General features: G+C 39.3%; 1 protein-coding gene across 1 annotated transcript in view; it reads left to right on the top strand.

Moving 5' to 3' along the window:
• The first annotated feature begins 358 nt into the window (after positions 1–358).
• IQCM (IQ motif containing M) overlaps positions 359–26,650 on the top strand; it is a 108,953-nt gene continuing 82,661 nt past the window's right edge. The window contains 4 exon segments of the mRNA XM_075422097.1: positions 359–444; positions 2,076–2,368; positions 10,049–10,139; positions 13,861–13,931. Coding sequence (XP_075278212.1) covers positions 359–444; positions 2,076–2,368; positions 10,049–10,139; positions 13,861–13,931 — 541 coding nt within the window.

Raw genomic sequence — 26,650 nt, 5'->3', positions numbered from 1 at the left:
AGGAAGGAATGTTCCCCCTTCAAAAGGATGAAGTAACAGGAGAATGAAAAGTCTCTCTTATTGCATCTTGATCAAAGAGTTGGTGGGGGAGAAAGTCAGAAACTTCAAGGAGCCTGCAACAAATTCAGATTAAGGATAAAACTCTTGAGGAAGGTCTCAGATGATACAAATTGTCATAGAATTGGTTAAAAATTACCTCTCTTGCTTACTTTACCTTCCATCACCCATGACTATTAAATAATTATTAACATATACTCAGATGGAGAGGGACAGTCCAGGCTCAGGTTAAGCACAGTAGCCTACTGTATTTGTGCCATGGAAAGATGCGGTCAACTTGCTTGTAGCAGCGTGGAGAAGCATGTGCCACCATACAGAAGCAGCACAAACAAGGCTTTTGTTGCGGTGCAGCACCGACCAGCAGCTTCTAAAGGAGAGGAGCCAAGAGCTCGCCCTGGGACCACCAGCAGGTCCCATCCCTCCACCCCAGTGAGGGAAGCAGGGCAGCCCAGGGCTGCCATCACCAGGCAGGGACACAGGGATGAGCTTCACCCAAGGCTTGGCCGGGAAGCCATGCTGTGAGGGTGTCATTCCCTAGTATTGAGCTTGGGGTACTCATTTGTGAGATGTGGTTGCCATGGAAGGAGCATACGTGTTACCTGCTGGATCCCTGGACAGGGGCCTGGGAAGTCACCGCAAGGTTGTCTCAGAATGTACAGTGGGGAGAACTTAAGAGGGATGGATGGGATGTTGGACACATTTTATCAAGAACAATTCATTTTCAGGGGAGTGAGACAAAAGGGCAAAGGTTGGTGTCATTTGACACCAAAGTGGGAACTTGTTTATGTCCTTGACTAAAGCTGGAATTTCTGGGATACTGAATGTGTTGATATACATGACCCAGTTATTTATAAATCTGTCTTACAAAACCTCTCTCCCTTTGGGTTTTTTCTGCTCAACTGATGCCCTTCTCAAGTCTGGTCTGTGCTGTCTGTACCAGCACAGAGACTGATTGTCTCTATAGTCCCTTCCTACTGGTTCCAGTAGCAACCAGCTTAGTTATAAAAGACCTTTAGGATATTTTCACCTACTGATAAAGAGTAGTTGAGGCCTTGTGAATCCTTGTCAATGCACCTCTCTTTTGTGGTATTACAGCCTGCAGCAAAAACAGGATCAGAATTTAAATGGGAGAAGGACTCTCTAAAATACTGTGTAATTAGAACAGTAATTCACCTCTGCTGAACTAGCTATAGATATGTGTGTAAAATGATTGTCAATTAAACTTTTCTTCATTAAAGCTTTAGTAATTTTATCTACACGAGCATTACAAAATGCACCAATATAGTGATCCTTGTTAGAACAGGGAGCTACACTGTGTGTTCTCTAGATAAGACAGGGATCTCCCTACTTTGTGAGCTACTAGCCATGCTGTGGGTATAATACGATACTAAGTAGCAGTAACATATTTAAAATATAAGTATTTGACTACATTAATCCATGTCATAATGGGGCAGCTGCATTATTAGACTGTCCTTAGGAAACTGAATTACTCTAATAAATGTAAATGACTTGTTTAAATGGAAGACTATTTGCATAAAATAGACCAATGCTAAGTGACCAGCTGTTAAATAGGTGTAAAATCTAGTCTCAAAGTTCTGGGTCAAGAAGGGATGGGTTCTTGCCAAAGATTTTCATATTTGTGCACTTAGCCTATATATAAAAATTTTGCAGTTAAAAGAAGCTTTAAGATCCGAAAACTGCAGCTTAATTTATTAATTTTCCTTTTTCATATTTTTTATTTAAGAACAAGCTAGTGATTGTCATTTAACAAGATCAATAATTTCTCTTAAATGGAAATAAAGAATAAAAAGTCAGATGATACAGCTTCATTTAATACGAGAAATGAAGGGAAATGCCACTGTTGGACTTGTGGCATTTCTGAGGTAACTAAGCATTTGTTTCACTGTTACCTTATTTGATATCAGGGGCTTGGAGATAGTTCAGTGTGAAAGAAATAATTAAAAACTGTCATCATCTTAATAACATATGTATTCACTTTATCATCAGACATGCAACAGGTCCGTATCCTCCCAGCAACTTTCCGTACCTTATTCCAACTGGGGCTCGACTCAAACTCCTGTGAGTGCTCCTTCTATTTTGGAAAATAAGCCCAACTGTTACGACACCAAAGCTTTTGGAAAGGCAAGCTGGAAAAGAATTATTCAGCAAGATTCTTGGTTAGAAAAAAGGTTGTACAAGTTACCTGAAAGACCACTTTCTGTAACATTCAGCCCTACATTCCCTGAGAAGGCTGTCAAAACTTGTAAGGTTTACATCTACCTATCTGCACAGTACGCTATGGAGCAAGAAGGTGAGAAGTTTTTCCTTTCACCTGTAATTTTTTTAAACAGGAGGAAATTCATCACTTTACTGTTTGCCCACTGCTGCCTGTTTTGTCACAAGGCCAAGTTCTCCTGTGACTTGACATAAGTACTTTTCCATGTCCACTAACAGATTTATGTAGCTGATGAGCTACATTATAATCTTCTCGGTCTGTAAGCATAGAGTAACTTGGTGTATGAATAACTAACACTAGCAAAACTGCACAGTGAGAAATATCTTGAACAAAACACAATCTTGGAAAGATTTTTTTTTGTTGTTTTCTGTTTCTCACAAGTAACTTTTTCTGCCAAAAGCAGATAATGTAGATGTGAAATAGTAATTTCCTAAAAGCTTCAGTTTCTGTCAAAATGGTATCTTTTCAGCCAACAATTTTTTATATTGAATATGATCCTTATTCATTTTCTCACAATGACTTTCTGAGTCACTCTGATGTGGAAGAAAATGAAGCAAGATATCATGTGAATCATGTGACTGTTCTGTGGCATTCCTGTGATGTCATGTGATTAGTCCTGGTTTGGGCTCAATTTATTTATTCCATAATGTGGAAGGGAACTTCACTTTTGGTGAAGTTAAAGAATGTTTTTTCACTGAAGATCCTGAACTCTGTATGTCAGAAAGGGACACATTCTCCACACTTCTCTGTGTTGGCTGTGGCTTGAAAACTGGAATTTAATACCCTTTTAAACATGAGCGTCCTGGTTTCATGTGTTCCCCTGCCGTTTGCTAAAAAAGAAAACTACTGTAATTATAGATATTACAGAAATATTTCCAGAATTTTTAGTCCTAGCCAGCTGATAAGTTTAGCAACTTTCACTAGTTCTACTTGAGGTAAAACAAAGCTCCTTTAGGGTTATAAAGGGCAGCTGGATGCATATCTTTGAAGGAAAGTGTCTGTAAGTCTGACTTTTCCTTTTCTGTAGAGGAAGAGAAAACTGTGTTTTAGAGAAAATGCCTTCAAGGTTTACTCCTTTGGCCTTGTCAAGTATTTATTTAGAGATAAAAGGAATGAAGCCAGTAAATACTGCAGGATATAAATCTAATCTGGCTTCCTGTCATCTTTAACCTGTAATCTTTTATCTGTATTCTGTGCAGGTGGCCCGAGTCCCACAGTACTATGAAATCTGGCAAGTTCTGTGGGAAAAAAAAGATATTTGCGATTTAATAAGAATGCTGAGAAAGTTTACCTGGCAATTCTGAAGCCCCAAAGAGCCACTTTTGCAGTTACATTTGTTATTTAGTTGTTTTTTTTCCCATCAAGAAGGAGTTTGCCTCCCTTTGGTGGATTGCACCTCATTTCAAATACTCTGAATCAAATCAGGTTCTCCACAGGTATCCATCTACATATTTAGATAGATAACAAAAACTAAATGTATTTATCTAACATTAGATAAATAATCTAAATACCCAGAGTCAAACCACAGCAAACAGGAATAGCTAGAGGAGACTGGTACTGTGATATGTAGGTGAATATGCAAGTGACCACTTTGTGAAAGCTGACATGGAACTTACAGTGGTTCATTTCACTAGCGAAGTTTGGGCCCAGCAAGGAGGTGTTGACTGATACCTGCTACTTTATCAAAGTATGTGTGGTGAAGTAGTTCTCTCTAGGCATGAGAGAAAATAAAAGAGTTTCTGCACAGAAAGTATCTAGGGCAAAGTTGTTTCTACAATGAAAATCTCCAAACAACAGAGAAAAACGAAGAAAAGAATCTCTGAACAACAGCAAGAAAGGGGAGAATAATCTGAAATTTCTATTTTCATGAACTCATACTTTCTTCCAGTTTTGGTACCCTATTCCTTGAGTTAGTAGCACAGCAATAGCTTAAATTATCTCTTTTTCTGTCTTTGTTCTTGTACAGGTAAAAGTGCAAAATGGACATTATTAGCTCTTCTCTCTCTCAGTTAAAATTCCAGTTCTTTAGTAGATAATGAGCCAAGACAGCTCTCAGAGATTTTACTTTCACCCCTAAAGAAAGCTTTCTGAAACCTTGGATTATACTTGCCGAAGTGAAGAGAGTTATTGGGTTGCATCTCTTTTAATATTTTATTAATTTGAGAGCGCTTTCTTTCTCAGCATGAAATCCCTGTTTCTACATGTTGGAGTCGGCTTGAGCTGCTACTAAACTAAACTCAGAAAAGGTTCAGGGACTTCTAAAAACATAAGACCTACTAAGTGTGTTTGGTCACCTGACTATTTCCATAGAATCATAGAATCATAGAGGATTGTTTGGGTTGGAAGAGACCTTAAAGATCATCTAGTTCCAAAACCCCCTGCCATGGGCAGGGACATCTTCCACTACACCAGGTTGCTCAAAGTCCGATCCAACCTGGCCTTGAACACTTCCAGGGAGGGGGCAGCCACAACTTCTCTGGGCACCCTGTTCCAGTGCCTCACCACCCTCATAGTAAAGAATTTATTTATTCTATCTAATCAAAATCTACTGTCTTTAGTTTAAAGCTATTACCCCTTGTCCTATCACTACATGTCCTTACAAAAAGTCCCTCTACAGCTTTCTTGTAGGTGCCCTTCAGGGCAGGTACTGGAAGGCTGCTACAAGGTCTCCCCAGAGCCTTCTCTTCTGCAGGCTGAACAGCCCTAACTCTGTCAGCCTTATCTCATAGGAGAGGTGCTCCAGCGCTCTGATCACTTTTGTGGCCCTCCTCTGGACCTGCTCTGTCCTGGGTTTGGCCAGGACAGGGTTAATTTTCACCCAAATCCAGGAAGGGGCACAGCCGAGTGGGCTGACCCCACCTGGCCAAACGGAGACGGGTATTCCATACCATGTGCCGCCACGCTGGGTTCTGGTGGGGGGGAGCTGGGCAGCGGAAACTCACTCGTGACTCGGGAGCGCGCGGCACCGGTCCGGTCCGGGAGAGCAGCTCTGTGGGTTGTGCGGTTTGTGTTGTGTTTTCTCCTTATCTGTACCGTTGTTGTTGCTGTTCCCTTTGTTTGCTGTTCTGTTAAACTGCCCTCATCCCGACCCACCAGTTTCTGCCTGTTTCTTTCCATCCTCCTCCCCACCGCAGCGGGGGGAGGGGCGGCCGCGTGGCACTTTTGTTGCTGGCCGCAGCCAAACCGTAACATGCTCCAACAGGCCCATGTCATTCCTGTGCTGAGAACTGAAGACCTGGACGCAGTACTCCAGGTGGAGTATGATGAGAGTGGGGGAGAGGGGCAGAATCACCTTCCTTGACCTGCTGGCCATGCTTCTTTTGATGCAGTGCAGGATGCAGTTGGCCTTCTGAGCTGCAAGTGCACATTGCCAAGTCATGTTGAGCTTCTCATCAACCAGCACCCCCAAATACTTCTTGTCAGGGCTGCTCTGAAGCCATTCTCCGCCCAGCCTGTATTTGTGCTTGGGATTGCCCCAACCCATGTGCAGGAACTTGCAGTTGGCCTTGTTGAACATTGTGAGGTTCACACAGGCCCACCTCTCAAGCCTGTTAAGGTCCCTCTGGATGGCATCTCTTCACTCTGGCATGTTGACCGCACCACACATCTTGGTGTCATCAGCAAACTTCCTGAGCCGTTGACCGCAACTCCTTCAGTGCAACCGTCCAGCCAATTCCTTATCCACCAAGTGGTCCATCCGTCAGTTCCATGTCTCTCCAATTTAGAGATCAGGATATTGTGTGGGACACTATCAAATGCTTTGCTCAAGTCCAGGTAGATGACATCAGTTGCTCTTCTCTTATCCACCAACGCAGTCACCCTGTCGTAGAAGGCCACCAAATTTGTCAGGCATGATTTTCCCTTAGTGAAGCCATGTTGGCTATCACCAGTCATCTCCTAGTTTTCTATGTGCCTTAGCATAGTTTCCAGGAGAATCTGCTCCATGGTCTTGCTGGGCACAGAGGTGAGATTGACTGGCCTTTTGTTCCCCAGGTCTTCTCTTTTACCCTTTTTGAAAATGGGGGTTATGTTTCCCCTTTTGCAATCACTGGGAACTTCACCAGACTGCCATGACTTCTCACGTATGATGGATAGCAGCTTAGCAACTTCATCCGCCAGTTCCCTTGGGAACTGCGGATGCACCTCATCAGTTCCCATGAATGTGTGCACCTACAGGTTCCTTAGATGGTCTCAAACCTGATCTCAAACAGTGAGTGGTTCTTTATTCTCCCAGTCTCTACCTTTGCCATCTGTGACTTGGGCAGTGTGGCTGGAACACTTGCCCGTGAAGACTGAGGCAAAAAAGTCTATGAGTACCTCAGCGTTCTCCATATCCCAGGTAACCAGTTGTTCCACTTCCTTCCAGAGAGGGCCCACTTTTTCCCTAGTCTTCCTTTTATCACTGAAGTACCTATAGAAGCTTTTTTTGTTGCCCTTGGTGTCCCTGGCGAGATTTAATTCTACCAGGGCTTTAGCTTTCCTAACCTGATCCCTGGCTGGTTGGACAATTTTTCTCTATTCCTTCCAGGCTGTCTGTCCTTGCTTCCACCCTCTGTAAGCTTCCTTTTTGTGCTTGACTTTGTCCAGGAGCTCCTTCTTCATTCATGCAGGCCTCCTGGCTTTTTTGCCTGAATTCCTCTTTGCTGGGGTGCATCTCTCTTGAGGCTGGAGGAGGTGATCCTTGAATATTAACCAGCTTTCTTGGGCCTGTCTTCCCTTCAGGGCTTTATCCCATGGTACTCTATAAAGCAGATCCCTGAAGAGGCCAAAGTCTGCTCTCCTGAAGTCCAAGGTAGCAAGTTCGCTGTGCACCTTCCTCGCTTTCCTAAAGATCTTGATCTCCACCATTTCCTGGTCACTGCAGGCAAGGCTGCACTTGAGCTTCACATTCCACACAAGCCCCTCCTTGTTGCTGAGAACAAGGTGCAGCATAGCATCTCTCCTTGTGGGCTCCTCTCACTTGGAGAAGGAAGTTATCATTGACACAGTCCAGGAGCCTTCTGGATTGCCTGTGCCCTGCTGTGTTGTCACTCCAACAGGTATCAGGGTGGTTGAATTCCCCCATAGGGACCAGGGCTTGTGAATGTGAGGCTTCTCCTATCTGCCTATAGAGGGCCTCATCTGCTTGCTCGTCCTGGTCAGGTGGCCTTTAGCAGACCCCCACTATAATGTCACCTGTCTCTGTCCTGCCTTTAATCCTGACCCATAAGCTCTCAGTCAGCTCCTCATCCATCCCCAGGTGGATCTCCATGCACTCCAGCTGGTCATTGACATAGAGGGCAACACCCCCTCCTCGTCTCCCCTGCCTGACCTTCTTAAAGAGCCTGTATCCTTCCATTCCAACACTTCAGTCATAGGAGCCATCCCACCACATCTCCGTGATGCCAATAAGATCATAGTCCTGCAGGTGTGTGCACGTCTGTAACTCCTGTTGTTTATTCCCCATGCTGTGTGTGTTTGCATAGAGGCATTAAAGTTGGGCCCTCAGTGAAGCTGGCTTACTGGCTGGAATTCCTTTGTGTAGAGGCTATACAAGAGAAGCATCTTAAAGAACAATTACACATAGTCTTGATGGAACTTTTGTCATCATTTGACACTATATCTTGTGTATTAATATCAGAATGGCTGATCTTTGAACGAACAATACAATGTGCAAATTGTCAGATGTGAATCTGCAGTCTGGCAAGACTGCTGGTTTTGCTACTCTAGACAGAGAGCAATTATACTAGATCAAATTCTGGAATGCTTTCAGGATAATTATCTGTGTCTGACTACTTCACTATCTTGCTCTACATCTTTCTGTAGTGTATTCAAAGTTTTGTGGCATCTAGATATAGCAAATAAATGAGCTGTCTTTCAAAGCTCAGAGTGCTGATAGTGAAGTATGAAATGGAAGTGCCAAAATGCGAGAGAGATGTTGCAAACTTGCATGCGAAGAGGAGAGACAATCTCAGCTGGAAAAGCCATGGGATTAATACTAATGTTAAGTCTTCTCATAAAAGATGTGTACCTGGCATTCGTAACAGTAGTGTGTGGCATGCTGGGGAAGTTAGAGATGTCCTGTAAAGCCTTTCCATGTACTTGATGATACATAAAGAAATCTTGAGAGGTTCATGACAAAGATAAAATTTTTCTACTTGGGTTCTACATTTGAAATTAATACTCTCCCAGGAAAATTCTCTGTTAATTGAGGAAATAATGACATGTTAATAAGCACAAGAACAAAGAGACTGAAAGTTGTACAACTCAGAGGAGAATGGGTTTAGGGTCATTCTGTTTAAAACAGAGTTTGCAAAAATGCGTAAATGTATTGAACACAAAATTGAGGAAATATCCAAAATAAAGAGAAGAGAAGAAATATGCAGCCTGCCTAACTCACCCTGTGGAATACATGAATTTACTCACAGCACTGAAAGTGCAAAAACTTTTACCTGTGTTAAATCACCATGTACACATTTTAAATTCAAAAGAGGAATGAACTTTGATTTCGGAGTGATGCATTATAAAGTACAATGTAAACCAGGGGGAACTTTATATTCCTAAGCAGGTACAAATAAAGACATCAGCACTGCTACCCTAGTTTTGGCATACCCTAGTGTTGCCCAGGGAGGTGGTTGAGTCCCCATCCCTGGAGGTGTTTAAAAAAAATGTAGATGTGGCACTTCAGGATATGGTCTAGCAGGAATGGTGGTGCTGGGTGGATGGTTGGACTCGATGATCTTAGAGGTCTTTTCCAACCTATGATTCTATGATTCTATTCCATCTACTGGAGATACATGCTTTGGTGGTATTTTTTTTGGTTTGATACTTGAGTGTGGTAAGACTATACGGGCATATTACCAAGCTAATGGGAATGAGCTGTTAGTGGGTGAAAGTTGCATGTGCTGTGTTGCATCTGCTGCGACAAGGTGAGAGGAGTTCACAGGATGAGTTGAAATGGATTGGTTTCTGAATGCCCCTGTATCCTTCACTTTGAAATTACTATTCACACTTGTATTCCGCCTTGTTTTACCGAAATTAAAGGGACTTTATTCGTTTTCTTCCCAGTGTTTTGTTTCTTTCTGAAAAGTAAGACTGTTTGCAAAAGAGAACCTTAAATAATGATCTGTTTGCCAGTGTGCTGAACTGGTGTGTGGGTCTTGGAGAATTAAGCGTCTTCAGTTTTACCTCACCCATAGCGTAGTGTTGTATGATTACATGAGTATTAAAAGAAACAGAAAGATTCCAATTTCATCTTTCTGTGTGCATGAACACAGTACAAAATGTAAATTTAATAAAAAATTAACATATGTTAATTTGGGGAAGTAAATACAGAGGGAATATCTTTATTGTTTAAGGAAAGCTTCTGAAGGGAGTGAGGAGAAAGAAAAGGTACCTGTAGTATACATATTTGAAGGCTATTGAATGTTTTTAGTACCTTGTTACTTCTAAAACAATTGCTGTATGTGTACATTCCTAATAAGATCTTCTCTAAAGCAGTTTTTATGCATAAAAGTGGTTAGTTTTCTGTGTGCTTGTGAATATAAACCAGAGCTGTGTGGAGTGTGTGGTTCACTTGCGTAATGGTTTCGAGTCCAAAATTAAATGCAGAGCAACCTTGGAGAAGATGTCTGTTTGCAGTATGTGCATATGTTTGTATTTTTGCTGAGAAGTTTCTCATACTCTTGTAGAAGAACGTGATGACTTGGTGTTTCTCTTGAGCTGACTGTGCTGGTGTATTTTAAATATTTGTTATATCACGTGCCTTTTTCATAGAGAGAATAAGTATAACTGAGTTGTTGTCCGGGATTGACTCTGTGAGTAGAGCCTTGGAGAATGAGAAAAAGGAAAACTTCTCATCTCTCAGGTAAGACCTGGGATAATTGACAGGAGTATTAATTGGTTTTCCTCTCAAAGCCAAATAAGAAGTTCACTCTGCCTTTTTACAGGTTATATGTTGCATTTACTGTAAATTTCTTACTATAAATTCTTTGAGAAATTATAAAGTTCTACAAAATCTAGGAATACAAGTTCTGTTTGCTTGTTTACATTTATTTTTATTGAGTTAGCTATTGCCTCTTCAATATATAGATTATTCCCAAGATCGCACTGAGAAATGCAGGATGAGCTATCTTTGCAATGATATACTTGAAAGACTTTAGTTCTTACAGTAAGAAGAACTGAACCTTCCTTTTCATATGTATAAACTTACTAATTTAAACTCCTGATTTTTTTTCCCATTGATTTTAGTGGTCAAACTCCTATTTATATCCTGTCATCTCTGGTCAGGCCCTATACCTAAACTAAAACACTACCAAAATGTAGTAAAACACTACTGAAACGTAAATTAAAAAAAAAAAAAGCAGCACATCATTTTTAGAGTACCTACTTTGCCTTTTTAAAACATCAGTTATACAATAACCCACAATATCTACAAAAAGAACAAGATCTTCGATTGCCTTGACTTAAACAAGGTGGTGATCATTTACAGCAGCTGAAGATCTGACCCAGTTCTGCTCCCAAAAATCAGCTTTTCCCTTTGTTCTGTTCCTATCAGCATAGCATAAACATTCTGTGGCACATTTCTCCCTGGTGGTAGCACCACCCCTTGTGAATCTTCATAGACCTGGGCTGCGCAGCTCTTAACTGTTTTTGTAAGTATTTACCCATGGCCGCAGCCTCTGTGCTCTGATGAGACATGTGTGTGAACACATGCCCACTCACCAACATGAGTAATGGAGCACACCCTAACCCATTATAGACATGTATTTGCAATCTTGGCTGATACTTAGTGAGCTGAATCTTCCCAAAAGTTGCTTTATGCTTTTGTTAGTTTTAACGATTTCTCAAACATCCTTATTACCATTTCAAATACCTTTCTAATAATGCCTCAAAACTGTTGACAGCAACTTCCTTTTACCGTCTGAATTCTAGCACTTTAAGGAACATTCTTAGTAGAACATTTTCAATTTCAAATTGAGATTAAAATATTGGTGGAAAATAAAGAGATCTAAGTGTGTAGTTTTAGACACTTTTCATTTTATCTGTTTAGCAGGGTAATTATATTTGCTTTGCATAAGCACAATGAAATGGCTACTCACAGAAAATGATTCAGCTTTATCAGTGAGTTGTGGCTGCTTCTTTCCACATATCCTCAAAGCAAGAGAAAATTATAGCTTGTGAAATACCTTTTATTTGCTTCTGCTTCCATCCAAAAAGAACAAACCTTAATATATTTACCAAAAATTTTTTTTTTATGATTTTGAAGTGTTTCCACTGTTTAGTATCCCCTTTCCATCCCCCAGTTCTTGTGTGCACCTAGATAGAAAAGGGAAGTGGAATCATAACGAGGGGAGGAAGTAGGGAGTAACAAACAAAGACGACCACTATGAAGCAGAAAAAGCAGGGGGGAAGGAAAGCTATGTGCAAATGGATTTTGCATTGAGGTCTGTAATCCTCAGTTTTTGGGTTGCTTTTTTGATTACTTTGAGTTTATCTGTATCTTTGTGACAACATTTTGCAGACACAACCCTATTTACTTGAAGACCTTGTGTGTGTCTGTTACTATCTCCCACACTTGTGGTTGCATTTGCATCTTCTTATGGGAAAATAGTAACATGAACACATTGCCTAGCTAATTTAAGGGCACATGCACATCCACTGCAATTATATATATCTATTGAAGTGCAGAGACTTGGCTGAAAATAGAATTGAAAGTGGCCTACCGTCATTAGTACATGAACACTAAATGCAAAATCAATGGAAAATCCTGTTCAGAATTTCTCTTTTGCCTTCTCTTACATCAGGCCCTCAAGATTCTTCAAGAGTTGCAGGAAAGCTCATTTAGTGTCTCCAAATGCTTGTGAATTTATGTAAGGTTCCAGTGGTGACACTCCCAAGGAAAAAGAAAATATAGCTATACTTGTGATTTCATCTTACGTTGCTTTCAATGTAACCTCTTTACAGCCTGAGTATCTCAGGTAACCTTACCTTCATACTTGGAGTTCACAAAAAACTGAAGATCAGCCTCCTGGTCACTCCTGGAGTACATTATAAAAGAACATGAGAGATTTAAAACCAAGACGTATAATCTGGATTTTATTTTTGGAAAGTGTAACGTATCTCAGTAATAAAGCAGAATTGGGCATTATGATTCTGGATAATAACTGTTCTTGGTGGGTGTAACAAGGTATTGGGGTAAGCAAAAGGTTAAATACCTTTAACACTGATGAAATCTGACAAGCCTGTAGTAACTTTGTATACATATAGTATCCTAGATCTTCAATGAACATGAATTTGGCTATTGAATAAAATTGGGAAAAAGTGCATTCTTTGCAAGATGGCATACTTAAATACCAAACGCAATAACATACATGAGTTGTGGTAGTGATTTCCTTTCCATTAATTTCCTGTTGATCTTTTGATAATATCTGTGTCCTTCTGACCATGGTTGCACAGCAGGTGTGGAAAAAAGTGCTGAAGTTTTAAAAGGACTTTGTGTTATTGTTGACTATGGCAATTCTTGGTAGCCTCATTTCCAAGCTAGAGCTGAAACTGAGCTGTGTGTATCGCATGGAGGCTCCTGTGGCTCTTAGTTATTTCACAGCAGTTCTAGAAACTGGCCATGGGAACAAACTTGTTCCCTGGGAAGAGTACGTTTTATGCATCCAGCATTATGCAAAATTAACCACAGTTAAGCAGCTAGGTTAAAACACATTACATAAACATACTTATGTTAATATAATGTATTTATGTAGTTAATGGAGCCCAAAAGCACAATCTCCATGAATGAATTAAAATTCAGCAAGTATGTGACTGGTACTCACGAACAGTGAGTAGTTTTCACTAATTGATTTTTCAAATAGAATATACTTTTTCATTTCTGAAAATTCCTAACCATGACAGCTACACCTCACATTGTTTTAGTGGTAAAAGATATGAAACATCTGGGACTGACAGAATTACTCCACAGAGCAGCCTGTGAACAGATGAGGAGACAGATTGACATGACAATGAAGAAGCAAAGGCCAGACCAGCCTGCTCCCACCCATCCAAAAGAGAATGAAGCTTCCCAGAAGTCATTCTCCTTGTCTCACTGACACCAGTTATTCACAGCTACACTATATCTGTATGCAATGCCACTTGCCCAGTTTTCTTTACCAATATGGACAAATTTGTGTTTTGGAGTGCTACCAGAGAAAATGTTCGCTTACTTTAATTCTTTGACTTCCATACCCACAATTCCAACATGAGTGGCAGCTAATTAAAGTCACAATGAAAGAAGTCATTCTGTGAAGAACTAGAATGAAGCCATCAATTTATTTTATATTATCACAAAGCAGTTTTTAGACTGGAATCACTTTAAGCACATCTAACAGGAACAGCTAATTTAGAAATTAAAGACTCAAGCATTAAAAAGTCCCCAACCCAAAAGCTAGTGTTTATTCAAACAGTTACTTTTGACTTTTAAGTGTTTAAAAACATATTTTGAAGTGATATTTTACACAGTATGAGACTTCTGCTTACAGTTTAAGCTTGTAGAAATATAAAAAAAGATAAAATTTTGCTTTGTTTCTGTTTTTTTAAAGCAAATCCTTGGATTTACGCTGTACTTCCCCTAGACCATATGGTATTCCTGGATTTCAGATCACACACAAAGGTAAAGAGCAGTAAATTCTGTACTGATGCAGAGAGTAGATATTATCTGATTAACCTATACTGAGTATTAGAAAAGTTATCTTGAGTTCTAGGAGGCAGAGGTATTCTTTAAAAATTCCTCGTGTTGAGTGTATTTTTTCTAATGGTCTGCAAAACTTCAAAAGGCTTACAACATGGAAGCTAGAGAAATTTAGATTTTTTAATTTTAATTTCAGACTTTTTCGTAAATCCAAGTATCTCAGGGACAACACTCCTATTTATCTCCTAATCCCCTCCTACTGAATGGGCTTCTCAAGCTTACTTGAAACCTGTATGTTTTGTCCTTCAAACCCAGAGTTTGAAACCCCCTTTGCCAGCATTGACTGCTTGAATCCTGACTTTAGCTTGTATTAGCTTTTCACTGGGCTAAGCTGCTGTAGTAGAAGGACCAGCTGAGAACCTGAACTCCCATTCCTCCGTGCAAACTCACTAAAAATAATGTGACTGAAGAAAGATCTGCAGTAAGAGCTCCTGATGCAAAACTGGATGCTTAATGCTTTTGAGACCTAAGAAGCTGACTCAGTTGCATCTCTTTCAGTCAAAGGGCACTGAGAAGTGGATAAAAAGCTCTGATTCTTGTGAAAATAAGACACTTACCTGACCCAAGTTTTCCTTGACAAACAGAAACAATAACAAAAATGTGTTTTCCATAAATGCTTCTTAGGGCTTTCACAGACTTAACTGGGCTCTGAATCATGATAGTCACTAAACATTTTCTTAATCTGCTGCACTTAAAAGTCCCCAGGCAGGCTGTTGCTAGCAGCAAAATTATCTGTCTGCTCTGATCTTGCCTTTTTCTCTGCACTCTGTAATCTTGGTATAAGGAAATGTAAGACTATGAAAAGTCAATGGATTCTGTAACAAACAGGTACTGAGAATAAGTTAACATCCTTTCTGTCTTCCAATGCCTTCTGTTTAGGTCTTTTACACATTTTGAAATCTAAATTTTCATGCAGGCAGACAAAAACTGAACTGATTTAGGCTACCATCAATAGGATACTGCTGTCTTAATGAGCAGGAATGTTTAGACTATATCCACAATGTGTTTTTGCAGATATTGTTTAAGAAGGCAAAGGAAGGCTCTGAAAACCTGTATTTGATTGTTCTTTAGATTAAATTGCCGCATGACAACTTGCCTTAAACTGACTCAGCGACAGCCTCTAGTTGTCCTCCTCCAGATCAGGTCAGGCAGGGAGCTAGCTCTGAGTTACAGTTTGTGCTTTGGTCCTCCATTCATTACAAGGAGGAAGCAATCTGTTACAGTCTGTTCAGCACAGGATTACTTTTCCTTCCTAGCTGGTCCAGATCTGCTGGCCAACAAGGCTGGCTATCCTGCTCCCACGATTCACGCTGTGCACATTGCTGTATGCGATGAAGAGTAGAAACCTCTGTGGAGTCACTGAGAGAGCTGTGATGATATTCAGTGGAACAGAAAAATGTTAGACAATCTTGCAAAAAAATGTGACTGTCCTTTTTAAAGGATGTGGTTGTTTTTACTTTGCGATAGTCTTCTATTTGGCTCTATTAGTCAGAAACATATACTCTGGTTCTTTGAGCTGATATATGTGAGCAAGCCCTAGATAAGTGCAAATTTCCTGATGTAAATGCTAGCAGATTACATTGCAGTGCTGGGGTCTTGAATGAAAAGAGAGAGGAACATATTTTGACAGCATATTTTAAAACAAAATAACTGATTACTTTATTGGTACTACCTGCACATTTGTACTATAGTTAGAGGAAGCTGAAGATGAGTATCAGCTCAGCTATGAGATGATGTTTGTTACGTATCTTTTTTTATAAAAAAGCCTTATATCCTCACAATATCTGCAAAAATGTTAATTTCAAGGAAATAGTTTTTTAAAATGTGCTATTTAGTACTTTTAAAGCTTTTAAGTCCATGTGTTTGAAAAAATACGATTTTTTCCAAAAATATATTAAAAGAACACGAACTGCAAGTTATCCCTCTTTTTGAGGTAAAAGTGATTCTTTCCTTCGACTTAGTGGATTATGTCATTAAGAGCTGGGAACTGATAAATAAGTGAAAATGGCTGGGAATATGCAAGAAAAATATGTTTTCTAATAATTTATTCAATGATTGGTGCCAATATTCCTCAAACCATATTCAAGCAACTGTCAGACTAGCTGAATAAATCTTCGGTAAAAACCAGTAAATTATTTGATTAAAAATGTCAAGATTTATTCTAAAATGTTTTTAACAAATGACATTAGTCCAGCTGTCTTGTAAAGTAAGAGGACCAGAGCTTTTCCCATATCTCCTGGGAACAAAAACTGACTAATTCTGTAAATGTTTGTATGGATTTGGTTGTATTTCTTTGAGTCTAAACTGCATATTAAATTATGAATATTGTCATTCCTCTTGTAGAAGAAGCTTGGTACACTGTTATAAAAGCTAAATAATTAATTCAGTTAAAAATATGAGGCAAGAACTTCAAGGCTGTAGGCAAACATCAATTCTTGTACATTAACATCAGTTTGTGTGTATATCACTAGGCATATGTAGAAATACGTATGAAGTCCTAAAATCTGCTGATCCACTTTGCTTACAGTTACAGCAAAGTGGACATGGATACTTTGTTCATAGTACAGAATGGATACGATCTGTTTATTTGTTAATGTCAAACAATTAGCTAGCTGCCTTTTTTTAAACATTGATAACAAGAAGAATAACTCACTAATCTCACTAATGTTCTGCAAGCTTGTTAATATAGCTCCTTACAGTATTTCCATGACCAAGGTTCATAATACCATCTTGCAAGATGGAGAGGCAACACATACTTTTGTCGGTGTTTCTTGCTGTCAGTCTTCCTCCAGAACTCTGGAGAGACTGGGGGAAGAGGAGTAGAAGTGCTTCTTTTGCTGTCTTCTACTCACCTTTGTTGAGTAAAGTTCATATGATTAACAGGATACAGAGGAACTAGATGGGTTTAAGGTAGTGTAAACTGTGGAGTGGCCTTGATTCTTTTCTTCTGGTAGTACACTGTGGCCTGCAAGAGCATAAGGGACTTGCAGGTTGACTTGGAGCCTGTTTTTCATTCCTCCTCCTCTCAGCGAAAGTGTGAAATATTTTGAACGGAACTTTGAAGCTGTTTTATTTTTCTCTTTATTTGCTGCCATAAATTATTCCTCATATAAAGGTGATAGAATGCAGAATATTTCTCTTTCAATGAGCTAGATAGCTAAGGATGTGAGTTTAATCAAGAGTCTAGCTTATCCCTATCAGCCAAAACAATCCAAGCTAAAGGGTGACAAATATGTGAGAAATCAAACGTATTTGATGATAAGGAAATAATGCCAGAAATGTTGCATTGACTTGGTTCATGAACAGAGACGAGTCGCAATCAGGCGCTGGCTTGAGCTTAGTTCAGCTTTTTCATTCTGTTGCCCACCTCTATTTCTGTCACATGGAATAATGATATTCTAGCAGAATACAAGGAGGCAAGTTGGAATTCAGTTTTGGTCTAGTAGGCTGTTTTGGGGGATTTTGTTTTTTTGGGAGGTTTTTTAGTTTTTTTGTTTAAAGATACATATGCTCAGCAAAGAAAACTTCAGCTTCAATAGCTGAAGTTCCTCTAAGCAGTTGAAAACAGAGCATCGTAATGGAAAAGTGTTGACTAATTTTGATGGGAAGGGCTGGTAAGAATGCTTATTTTGCCCATTCGTGCAAAAGCGTGATTGAAGAAAGACTCACTGAACATACTAGCAGCACTCTCAATGTTTAGTGAGGTGCTTCAAATAAACCATCTGATTTATACTTTGAAAAAATAATGCTAAGATTGAAACACTTGCAAGATCACCCATCTTTTATGGCTGGACTTAATAAGGTTATACAGCTCTCTCCAGAATGGCTCACCCTGACCAGAAAAGCCTGGTTCAGATTCTTCATCTTTGTTTTAATTAATTGAAATAGCGTGCTTTTTCAAGTCACTGTTAGTCTATTTGTTTTCATAGTTAGGCTATGACAGATCTGGTACTGTAAAGAAAATAGGATCCCAGAAGCCATATACCTGTAAATATTTGCCAAACCTATGTTTTCTACAGGTAGGTCTTCTATGAAAAAATACATTAATATTAGCATTGCTGAATGCCCTGATGAAAATTAACCCTGATGAAAATTAACTATTCCAATGAAGTCAGTTTTCCTCCCCTGGCTTAACAGATGATGCTGATAAGAAATCTGTTTTCTGAATGAAAGACTTGGTGCAATAGAGGCCAGAAACTGAAAGGCCAGGAGTTGGATGGTACTGCTTTATGTATGACAGCTGAACAGTTTTGAAATTCTGATCTTCAGAGCTGAAGGATTGCCAAAAGCTAGAGGCCTTAGTATGTTGCTTGGGCTCACTACTAAATACAAGTTGCAGAATCACACTCTCTCTTGAGGTCACTCATTATGGAAACATCTGCAGTCCCTTTTTCCTCTGTAAAGGGACATTGGCTAGTGGCTGAGCTTCAGCAGAAGTGTAAGCCCAGCCTAATTCCCTTTTATGTCACCATTTTGGGTGATCTGTAGTCAGTCACGTCGGGGTAGAATGGAAGAATCAAGGCTGAGATTCAATCTGCGTCCTCAGTATAAATGGGTTTTTAAGAAACAATCAAATTACTCCTGTCCGCTTCAGGCACATTTACCTAATTTTTTCTTATTATGTAAGAGAAATGGCCAATTTTTCTGTCAAACAGAAAAAAAAAAGTGTCAGATGAAGAGATATAATCCTTTTTAGATTCCAGTGTAACTAGTTTTCAGTTGTGTGCTTCTAAAATAGTGATGGTATTGGTAATTAACACTATTACAAGTATAACTTCAAACCATCTAGCACAATTCGTGGGGGTTACATTTTATGATGGCTCGCTCTCATCTTACAACAGGAAACTCTGGAACTGATTATTTTTCTTGCTTGATTCATCACAGTTCACGGTCATACATCTATCAGAGAAAAATGTACTTGTTTAATAACATGAAGATGCACAAATGATTAGGCTTTTTCATGGGAAAGCATGTAAAATGTTTCATTTCATAAATGACAGCGTTAGCTGGAAGTAAGGTTTGCAGGAAGGAGAGAAGAGCTATAGCACTGCAAGTAATCAGTACATTTCAAATACAGCTTGAATCATGAAATAAAAAAGGTGAGGATATTTCACTTTCTAAGACAGGAAAACAAATTGATGTTTATGAAAGATATTCACACTATGTACTGCTCAGGCCCTTTCACAGAATCACAGAATCACACAATGTTAGGGGTTCGAAGGGACCTCCGTGGGTCGTCTAGTCCAACCCTCCCGCCGAAGCAGGGTCACCTACAGCAGGCTGCACAGGACCTTGTCCAGGCGGGTCTTAAATATCTCCAGAGAAGGAGACTCCACCACCTCCCTGGACAGCCTGTTCCAGTGCTCCGTCAAATCCTTTGATGCTTCGTTGGTAAAATCAAAAGCTATTTAGAGCAAATTAGAGTTAGCTTGATTTTGAAGTAATTGAAAAAAAATGAGAAGTTTGCAGCAGTGATAAAACAGACTTTTGCTCTTGCAACCAAGGCCACAGGTGTTTGAACTACAGTCTTTATTCTTTCCTCTGTTTCTTCTGACCCAGTATTATTTCTTCTTCGTCTTGTGTTTTTGCATTACAGTTTAAGAGAAAAGCTTTGCTGAATGGAACAGGGTTTGTTTGGGACTACAGCTTTGTATGTATTTCTAAAGGGATTTGTAGGCAATCTTTGAGCGCTGCTATATTTTTAGTAGTACTCTCACTTGCCTATTAAATACAGTGCTGAACGATAGTAATTACTGCACAAATACCAAGGTCCTAAAGTACCATTCATTTCAATGAAGAGCTACTGTGAAAGCACATTTGAAAAATAACCCGTGATGGTAAGAGATGGAGAAGAAGGGAAAGAAACTGTGGTTTGAATGGCTTTTTCTGAGGGAGCATAATTCATTCATGTGTATACAAGATTCCTTTCCCAATTGTTCGCATTTTCACTACAATAAAATGGGCCCGTGGAAGTGCCTTGTGAGCAGAAAGCGAGTTCTTTAATGGAAGAGTTTGTATGACTGAAGTAAAGAAACCTGGATCAGCTATGCAAGGGGTTGAAGGGAGAAGATTAACTGTGGGATCAGACTTAGAGAGTAGCAGGGGGCAACAAAAGACCTGCAAGGTGTAGCAGGAGAGATGTCAAGGAGTGTCAGTGAAGACACAGTATGTTTTCTAAAATGGAAATTTTAAGGCCGTCTGCCATCAATGTCCCTGTGCCAGTGCAATGCCAGTGAGGGACCTCCAAGGTATTCAGGCATGTGCTGGTTTAACTTCTGTTTTGTTTGTAAATCCAGTATTGCTTTGGTGAAGGTGAGTTGCTGTAGTGCCATAATATTTTCATTATTTGCGAGGTTGTACAATACAATGGAAAACTGTATATTCATTTGTTTTTTTCAGGTTATGTTTCTGCTCTTTCAAGACTGCTGCAAACTAAGAACTTGATTTTATTAAGCTTTTCCCGTTTTTAGAAATGAATGTTTTCTTGAGAAAACATTATTTTAGTTTTTTTTCTCGAGAAAACATTATTTTAGTTTTTTCACAAAATATATGTATTTTTTATTCCCATAAGTTTTTTCTATGTTTATGGAGCTTTTCTTTTAGATTATGAAAGGAATTAGTGAAGGAAATAAGGAAAGAGGAAAGGACATGCTTTTCCTTTTGTCCCCAAATCTTAAGAATATAGAAGATAGGACATTTGACATTGTTTTCACTCATTCTAGCATTTCACATTTTGACTTTCTTTCATACATTGTGTACTCCAGATCTCAAACAAACTTTTGTGTACATGATAATACTGTCTTGAGACAGGTCTTCTGCTTGGTTCAGTAGACTGCACCATCATTAGACTCTGGCATTAGGGGAAAACAAAAAGAGTCAGTGGCTTTGCTCATGTTTCCCTTCAAACAGGAGAGTTTTGTAGATCTGCCTCACCCAAAGTTTAACCAGTGAAGTAAAATTAATTGTAAAAAAACCCAAAACAACCCTACACAAGAAACCCCCAGGCTTGTAAAAAATGCTGTCTGAAAATGCTATATGGGAAACCTATTTATAACTAGATTTCTACCAGAAGGGTTGAAGACTCCATTCTCTTCCCTGGTGAGGTGTGGGTGTGCTAACCAAGCAGCTGAACTGGGTGAATGATACTCTGATATTACAGGCTCGTGGAAGAGGTTTCAAGATTTATAATGCACAGAAATAAAGCTGATGAGACTGTCATGACATAAACACTTAATATTCTTTGTAACACAAGCAGGAAATTTCACAGTTCTTCAATTACTGTGGTTTTCTAAGTGCTCTTGAAATGTGGGTTGGGTAACTGGACTAACACGTGCATTCCTGATTCTTCTTAAGTGATTGCTTTATTTGCCAATATCAAATTAAATTCTAAAGCCTAGGAAAAGTTTAAGGACATATAATTTCAACGTATTTTCTGCTTTCTTTTGACCAAAAATGTAAGACACAGTCTGAATTATTTATGATTTGAAACATGCTAGAAAAACCCACGTGACTTTAATTCAGGGTAAATTTATTATAACTCCAGTATGGGCCTCCTTAGTTTGCGGTATATACCACCTTTACCACAGGACATTTTATCAGAATTTATTCTAAGCAGAGAGCGCCATAATAGAAAGTTCAGTTTACAGAAAGATTGTTTATTTCAAGTATTTCATGCATGTAGATGTTTTCAACATGAGCTGGCAAAAACACTTTACATAAAATGTGCAACAATACCACTACCTTTTCTAACCAAAACAAGGTTGTTCTGTTTGCTTGTTAAGTCAGCTTTAGCAGCTCTTAGAAATGTCATTTATTAAATGTCAAACTAATTACTTGTAATATCAACCCTGAACAGCAAACCTTTGTGGGTGCACTTTGAGAAGCCTTACTCTGCCCTGTTCACAGTCTGTTTGATACATTTCTAGTAAATAAATTGATGTTTTTCTAAAGATACTAAGCTATTTTCTAAATATGTATCTTTGTTTAGAATATAGAAGGATGTTTAGTAATACTTTAATGAAAAGAAATGCACAATATCTTTTTATTTTAAATAACCAGGTTTTTAAAACGTGGCTATTATACACAACAAATGAATTCTAGCAAATATCCCATGTGTGGCAGGGACCAGTTCCACGTCTGTGGGGTAGCAGGGATTGGTTTTGTTCTTGCTGCTGGACCTGACACCAAAAGTACAGTTGGTGCCGATTCAATACCTATTTCTATACCATGAATCATTACATCTTACATTGGCTGCTTGGCACTGGAAGTGTGCTACCAGCAGTAACTGCACTACTAGGAAGAGTAATGGACCTCATTTTGTTAAGAAAAAGAGGTTAGTAGAAAGAAAATAAATTCCAATGTTATGGGTGCTTTGTCTGCAATGATATGTAAATCAGTAAAAATGAAATGAAAGTTGTGAATCAGTAGAAATAAAAGAAATGGATTGAGAATTTCTGTACTGTTTAGACTACAAAAACAGAATTCTTGCATGTGGAAACTCTTTAACAAGTTCTGAAGTAGCCTAAGTATGTATCTGCAAGGCAAAAATGATATGAGCACTGTCATGGCATGTTAGTTAAATCTAGTTTACATAGGTAACCATAAAGTCAAATTGCAGCAGTTCAAAGGAGCTAGTATAGGATGAAAATTGAAAGTGGAAGTGACAAAGGTTGAAGCTTGGAGATGAAAGAGCTTGGGAATAGAAACAGTAATTTTGACATTGGTAGCTGTTGTATCTACATGTGGGCACCAGTAGTTCCTGTTCTGGAAAGTTTGCATTCTGCATGTCAAAAAAGGTAAGTAAAATTAATGCATTCACAAAATAAACCAAAACTGAGGCTAAAAAGTTAGACTTTAGTAATGTTTTGGCATGTCAAAATGCGCCCTGAGCACTGGATTTTTTAAGAAAACCCATCAAGTTTTAATTGTTTGTAGATCCATATGGGAGTTAAGGTCTTAGATGGCTCAAAATTCCATTAGACAGATAGCCAAGTTTTTGTATACTTTTAAAGTTTGCCCTGAAGAAATGACGTGTCAAGGAAAAAAGTTAATAAGCAAGTGTTTTCAGATGAAGTTTTGAAAACAAAAATAGTCCATAATGAAGGAATTTATTAGCATATTAGATCTTTAAATGTTATGAGTTTCTGATAAGATCTTGGATGCTCTTATGTCTTCTATTACCTGAGAACTGCAAATACATCATAACATTATGTTAATTCTGGGATATTTAAATACTTTCTTGCTGCACTGAAGTTGTACTTTTAATTCTTATATATGTATATAATCTCTTACTATACATACACATAAAAATACATTAAAATTTACATAAATTTATATAAAGTTGCATAAAAATTTCCTAATTCTATTACAGCCTCAGCCACTGGAGACGTGCAGAAAATACTCATTTCTTGTTATTGCAACTTTATTTGAAATAAATGTAATGGTAGTAATGTAGACAGGGAATGCAATCTTCTCTTTTGGTGCTCTGTTGAGCCACAATCTTATTTATGCTGTTCTGGCAGTGTAAAAGACTGATATCAGAGTAGATGCAAACTTCAACTTCATGCATTCTGTGGCTGCCTTATATTTCTAGATCCTGGCCACTATTTTTCCTGTTCACTGTTTCAAAGCACTCATAGACTGACTTTATAGATACAATTGAAATGCTTTGAATTAATTCTCTAACACAAAGATATTAAACTAGCCCCCGCCTTTGAATTATATATATAAACTATGAACTGCTAATTCTATATTTTAGCTAATAATTGCTTGTAAGTACTACGGATTAAAAATGAGTGTCCTATTTAAAAATGCATTAACTGCTGTGAATTTTCATCAACTTCCGTCTCTTCCCTCCATGCACTCATTTTTGGAGTGAAATGGTAACTGGGAAAAAGAGTGCTTTTGTGAGAAGCTTGGTTTAAACTCTGGCTTTTCCCACCTATTTATTGGATCACATAGATGTATCTTTCACAAGATTCCTGCAACAACCTTTGACTTCAAAAAGGGTCCATGGAAGTTAAAACCACTCCTGACTGACCTTACAGAAATGTTCCTTATGGGAAAGGGCTAGATAAAAATGCCTGATATCAAAATGGAGCACAATGGGAATTCAGCAGAGAAGTTAATTCAGGACCTGATAAAGTTCAATAAGTGTCAGAGAACTTGGGAAGGTATAAAGAATATTAATTTGTTTATTTCTTTTTTTAAAATGAATTTTGACTCACTGGAATTGCAAAGGGATGTAAACTCATTGTTTTTTCCGCACCAATATTTTTTTGATATTGCTGATGTTTATTAAGTTCTCAGGCTCCAATGTAAATGGTGTTGTGCCTAATGGAAAAACATATTTCCAAGCTGTGGGACTAAACAATCAAAGCAGAGAGCCCCAGGTTATGGTGATCTCTGAATGTCTCTGCATTAAGATATTTTCCTGTGGTCATTACATGACTCCTTTATCTTCCATACCTAGGAATGTCTCAGACATTTTTCAAATATATTTTCTCTTTGTAGAGGAGGGATTAATGCAAATACAGACAATAGACAACATTCAGTAGTGTTCCATAAACGATCGAGGTTTTTAAAAGTGACTTAAATAACTGAACTTTGCAGTGGATTCTGTTAAGCATTCACAGAGTTAGAAGTTGTAAAATCCATTCCGCTAAACACAAACATGCTTAACCAAATACATAAAAGGTGCAAAAGAAATAGATGTATCTTTAAATCCTGTTCTTTCTTGCATGTAGAGGCTTAATGTCATGTAGCTGCATGTTTCCTAATTGTATGCTGTGCCTGCTCTATCAAATATAAAGCAGAATTTGCTATTTTTTTTTTTAAATATAGTCTAGGAGGTCATTCAGTACTATGTAACTTAGTAGTTAGGAAACTCATCTCTCCTGGTAGCAGCCGTTAGACTACCATCAGTTCACTGCAGGAATTAAAACTATGTTACATTAGAGAGAATGCTGGATCTAGCTGGCAGGGATGGCAACTTCTAGGCAACTTCTTTACATGGTCATCTTTCCCTAGTGTTTTTCAGCTTTTATAGTTGGTGAATCCTTGACATTGACAGAATTTTTGTTGGTTTTGAGTAGAAGGCTAAGCTGTCATGTGCTATTAAATGAAGTGTTGTGACCAGTAGAATAAAAGAAAGCCGATTATGATGTTAAGGGTTAATATGGCAAATGCAGAAAGAATAATAAAGTTTCTTCATAAATTACCAATGCGGACTCATCTGAAATACAATGTGCAGGCCTGGTCACAGCGTTCCAAAAAGCATGTATCAGAAGCAGGATGGCCATTTTACAGCCTTGACGATATTTACTTGGATAAAGCTTCAGAAAAGAGGACTCTGCTACAAAAAAGGAACGTTTAAACAAGTACACATGTCTCAGGCATGCTGAGTAGTAAAGAAAAGATGGATGAGGGAATTCCATCATCATCAAGGGATGTCAAAAACAACAAGAAGGGCTTCTTCAACTACATCAGCAGCAAAAGGAAGGCTAGGGACAATGTGGGGCCGCTGCTGAATAAGACGGGTGTCCTGGTGACGGAGGATGCAGAGAAGGCAGAGCTACTGAATGCCTTCTTTGCTTCAGTCTGCAGTGCTAAGACTGGCCCTCAGGAATCCCAGGCCCCAGAGGTAAGAGAAGAAGCCTACAAAGAGAACGACTTTCCCTTGGTCGAGTAGGACTGCGTGAGGGATCGCTTAAGCGATCTGGACGTCCACAAATCCATGGGCCCCGATGGAATGCACCCATGAGTGCTGAGAGAGCTGGCGGATGTCATTGCTGAGCCACTCTCCATCATCTTTGAGAGGTCCTGGAGGACAGGAGAGGTGCCTGAGGACTGGAGAAAGGCCAATGTCACTCCAATCTTCAAAAAGGGCAAGAAGGAGGACCCAGGGAACTACAGGCCGGTCAGCCTCACCTCCATCCCGGGAAAGGTGATGCAGCAGCTTATCCTGGAGGCCATCATCAAGCAAGTGGAAGAAAAGAAGGTTATCAGGACTAGTCAGCGTGGATTCACCAAGGGGAAATCGTGCCTGACCAATCTAATAGCTTTCTACGATGACATGACTGGCTGGGTAGATGAAGGGAGAGCTGTGGATGTTATCTACCTTGACTTCAGCAAGGCTTTCGACACAGTCTCCCATGATATCCTCCTAGGGAAGCTGAGGAAGTGTGAGCTGGATGAGTGGTCGGTGAAGTGGATAGAGAACTGGGTGAATGGCAGAACTCAGAGGGTTGTCATCAGCGGCGCTGAGTCTAGTTGGAGGCTGGTAACAAGTGGTGTCCCCCAGGGGTCAGTACTGGGCCCAGTCTTGTTTAACTTCTTCATCAACGACCTGGATGAAGAGTTAGAATGTACCCTCAGCAAGTTTGCTGATGACACCAAACTGGGAGGTGTGGTAGACACACTGGAAGGCTGTGCTGCCATTCAGCGTGACCTGGATAGGCTGGAAAGCTGGGCAGAGAGGAACCTGATGAGGTTCAACAAAGGCAAATGCAGGGTCCTGCACCTGGGGAGGAACAACCCCATGCACCAGTACAGGCTTGGGGTGGACCTGCTGGAGAGCAGCTCTGCGGAGAGGGACCTGGGTGTCCTGGTGGACGACAGGTTAACCATGAGCCAGCAGTGTG

Source organism: Opisthocomus hoazin, chromosome 5, assembly GCF_030867145.1.
Source record: "Opisthocomus hoazin isolate bOpiHoa1 chromosome 5, bOpiHoa1.hap1, whole genome shotgun sequence".
Classification (NCBI taxonomy): Eukaryota; Metazoa; Chordata; class Aves; order Opisthocomiformes; family Opisthocomidae; genus Opisthocomus; species Opisthocomus hoazin.
This window is presented reverse-complemented; position numbering and strand designations above follow the sequence as displayed.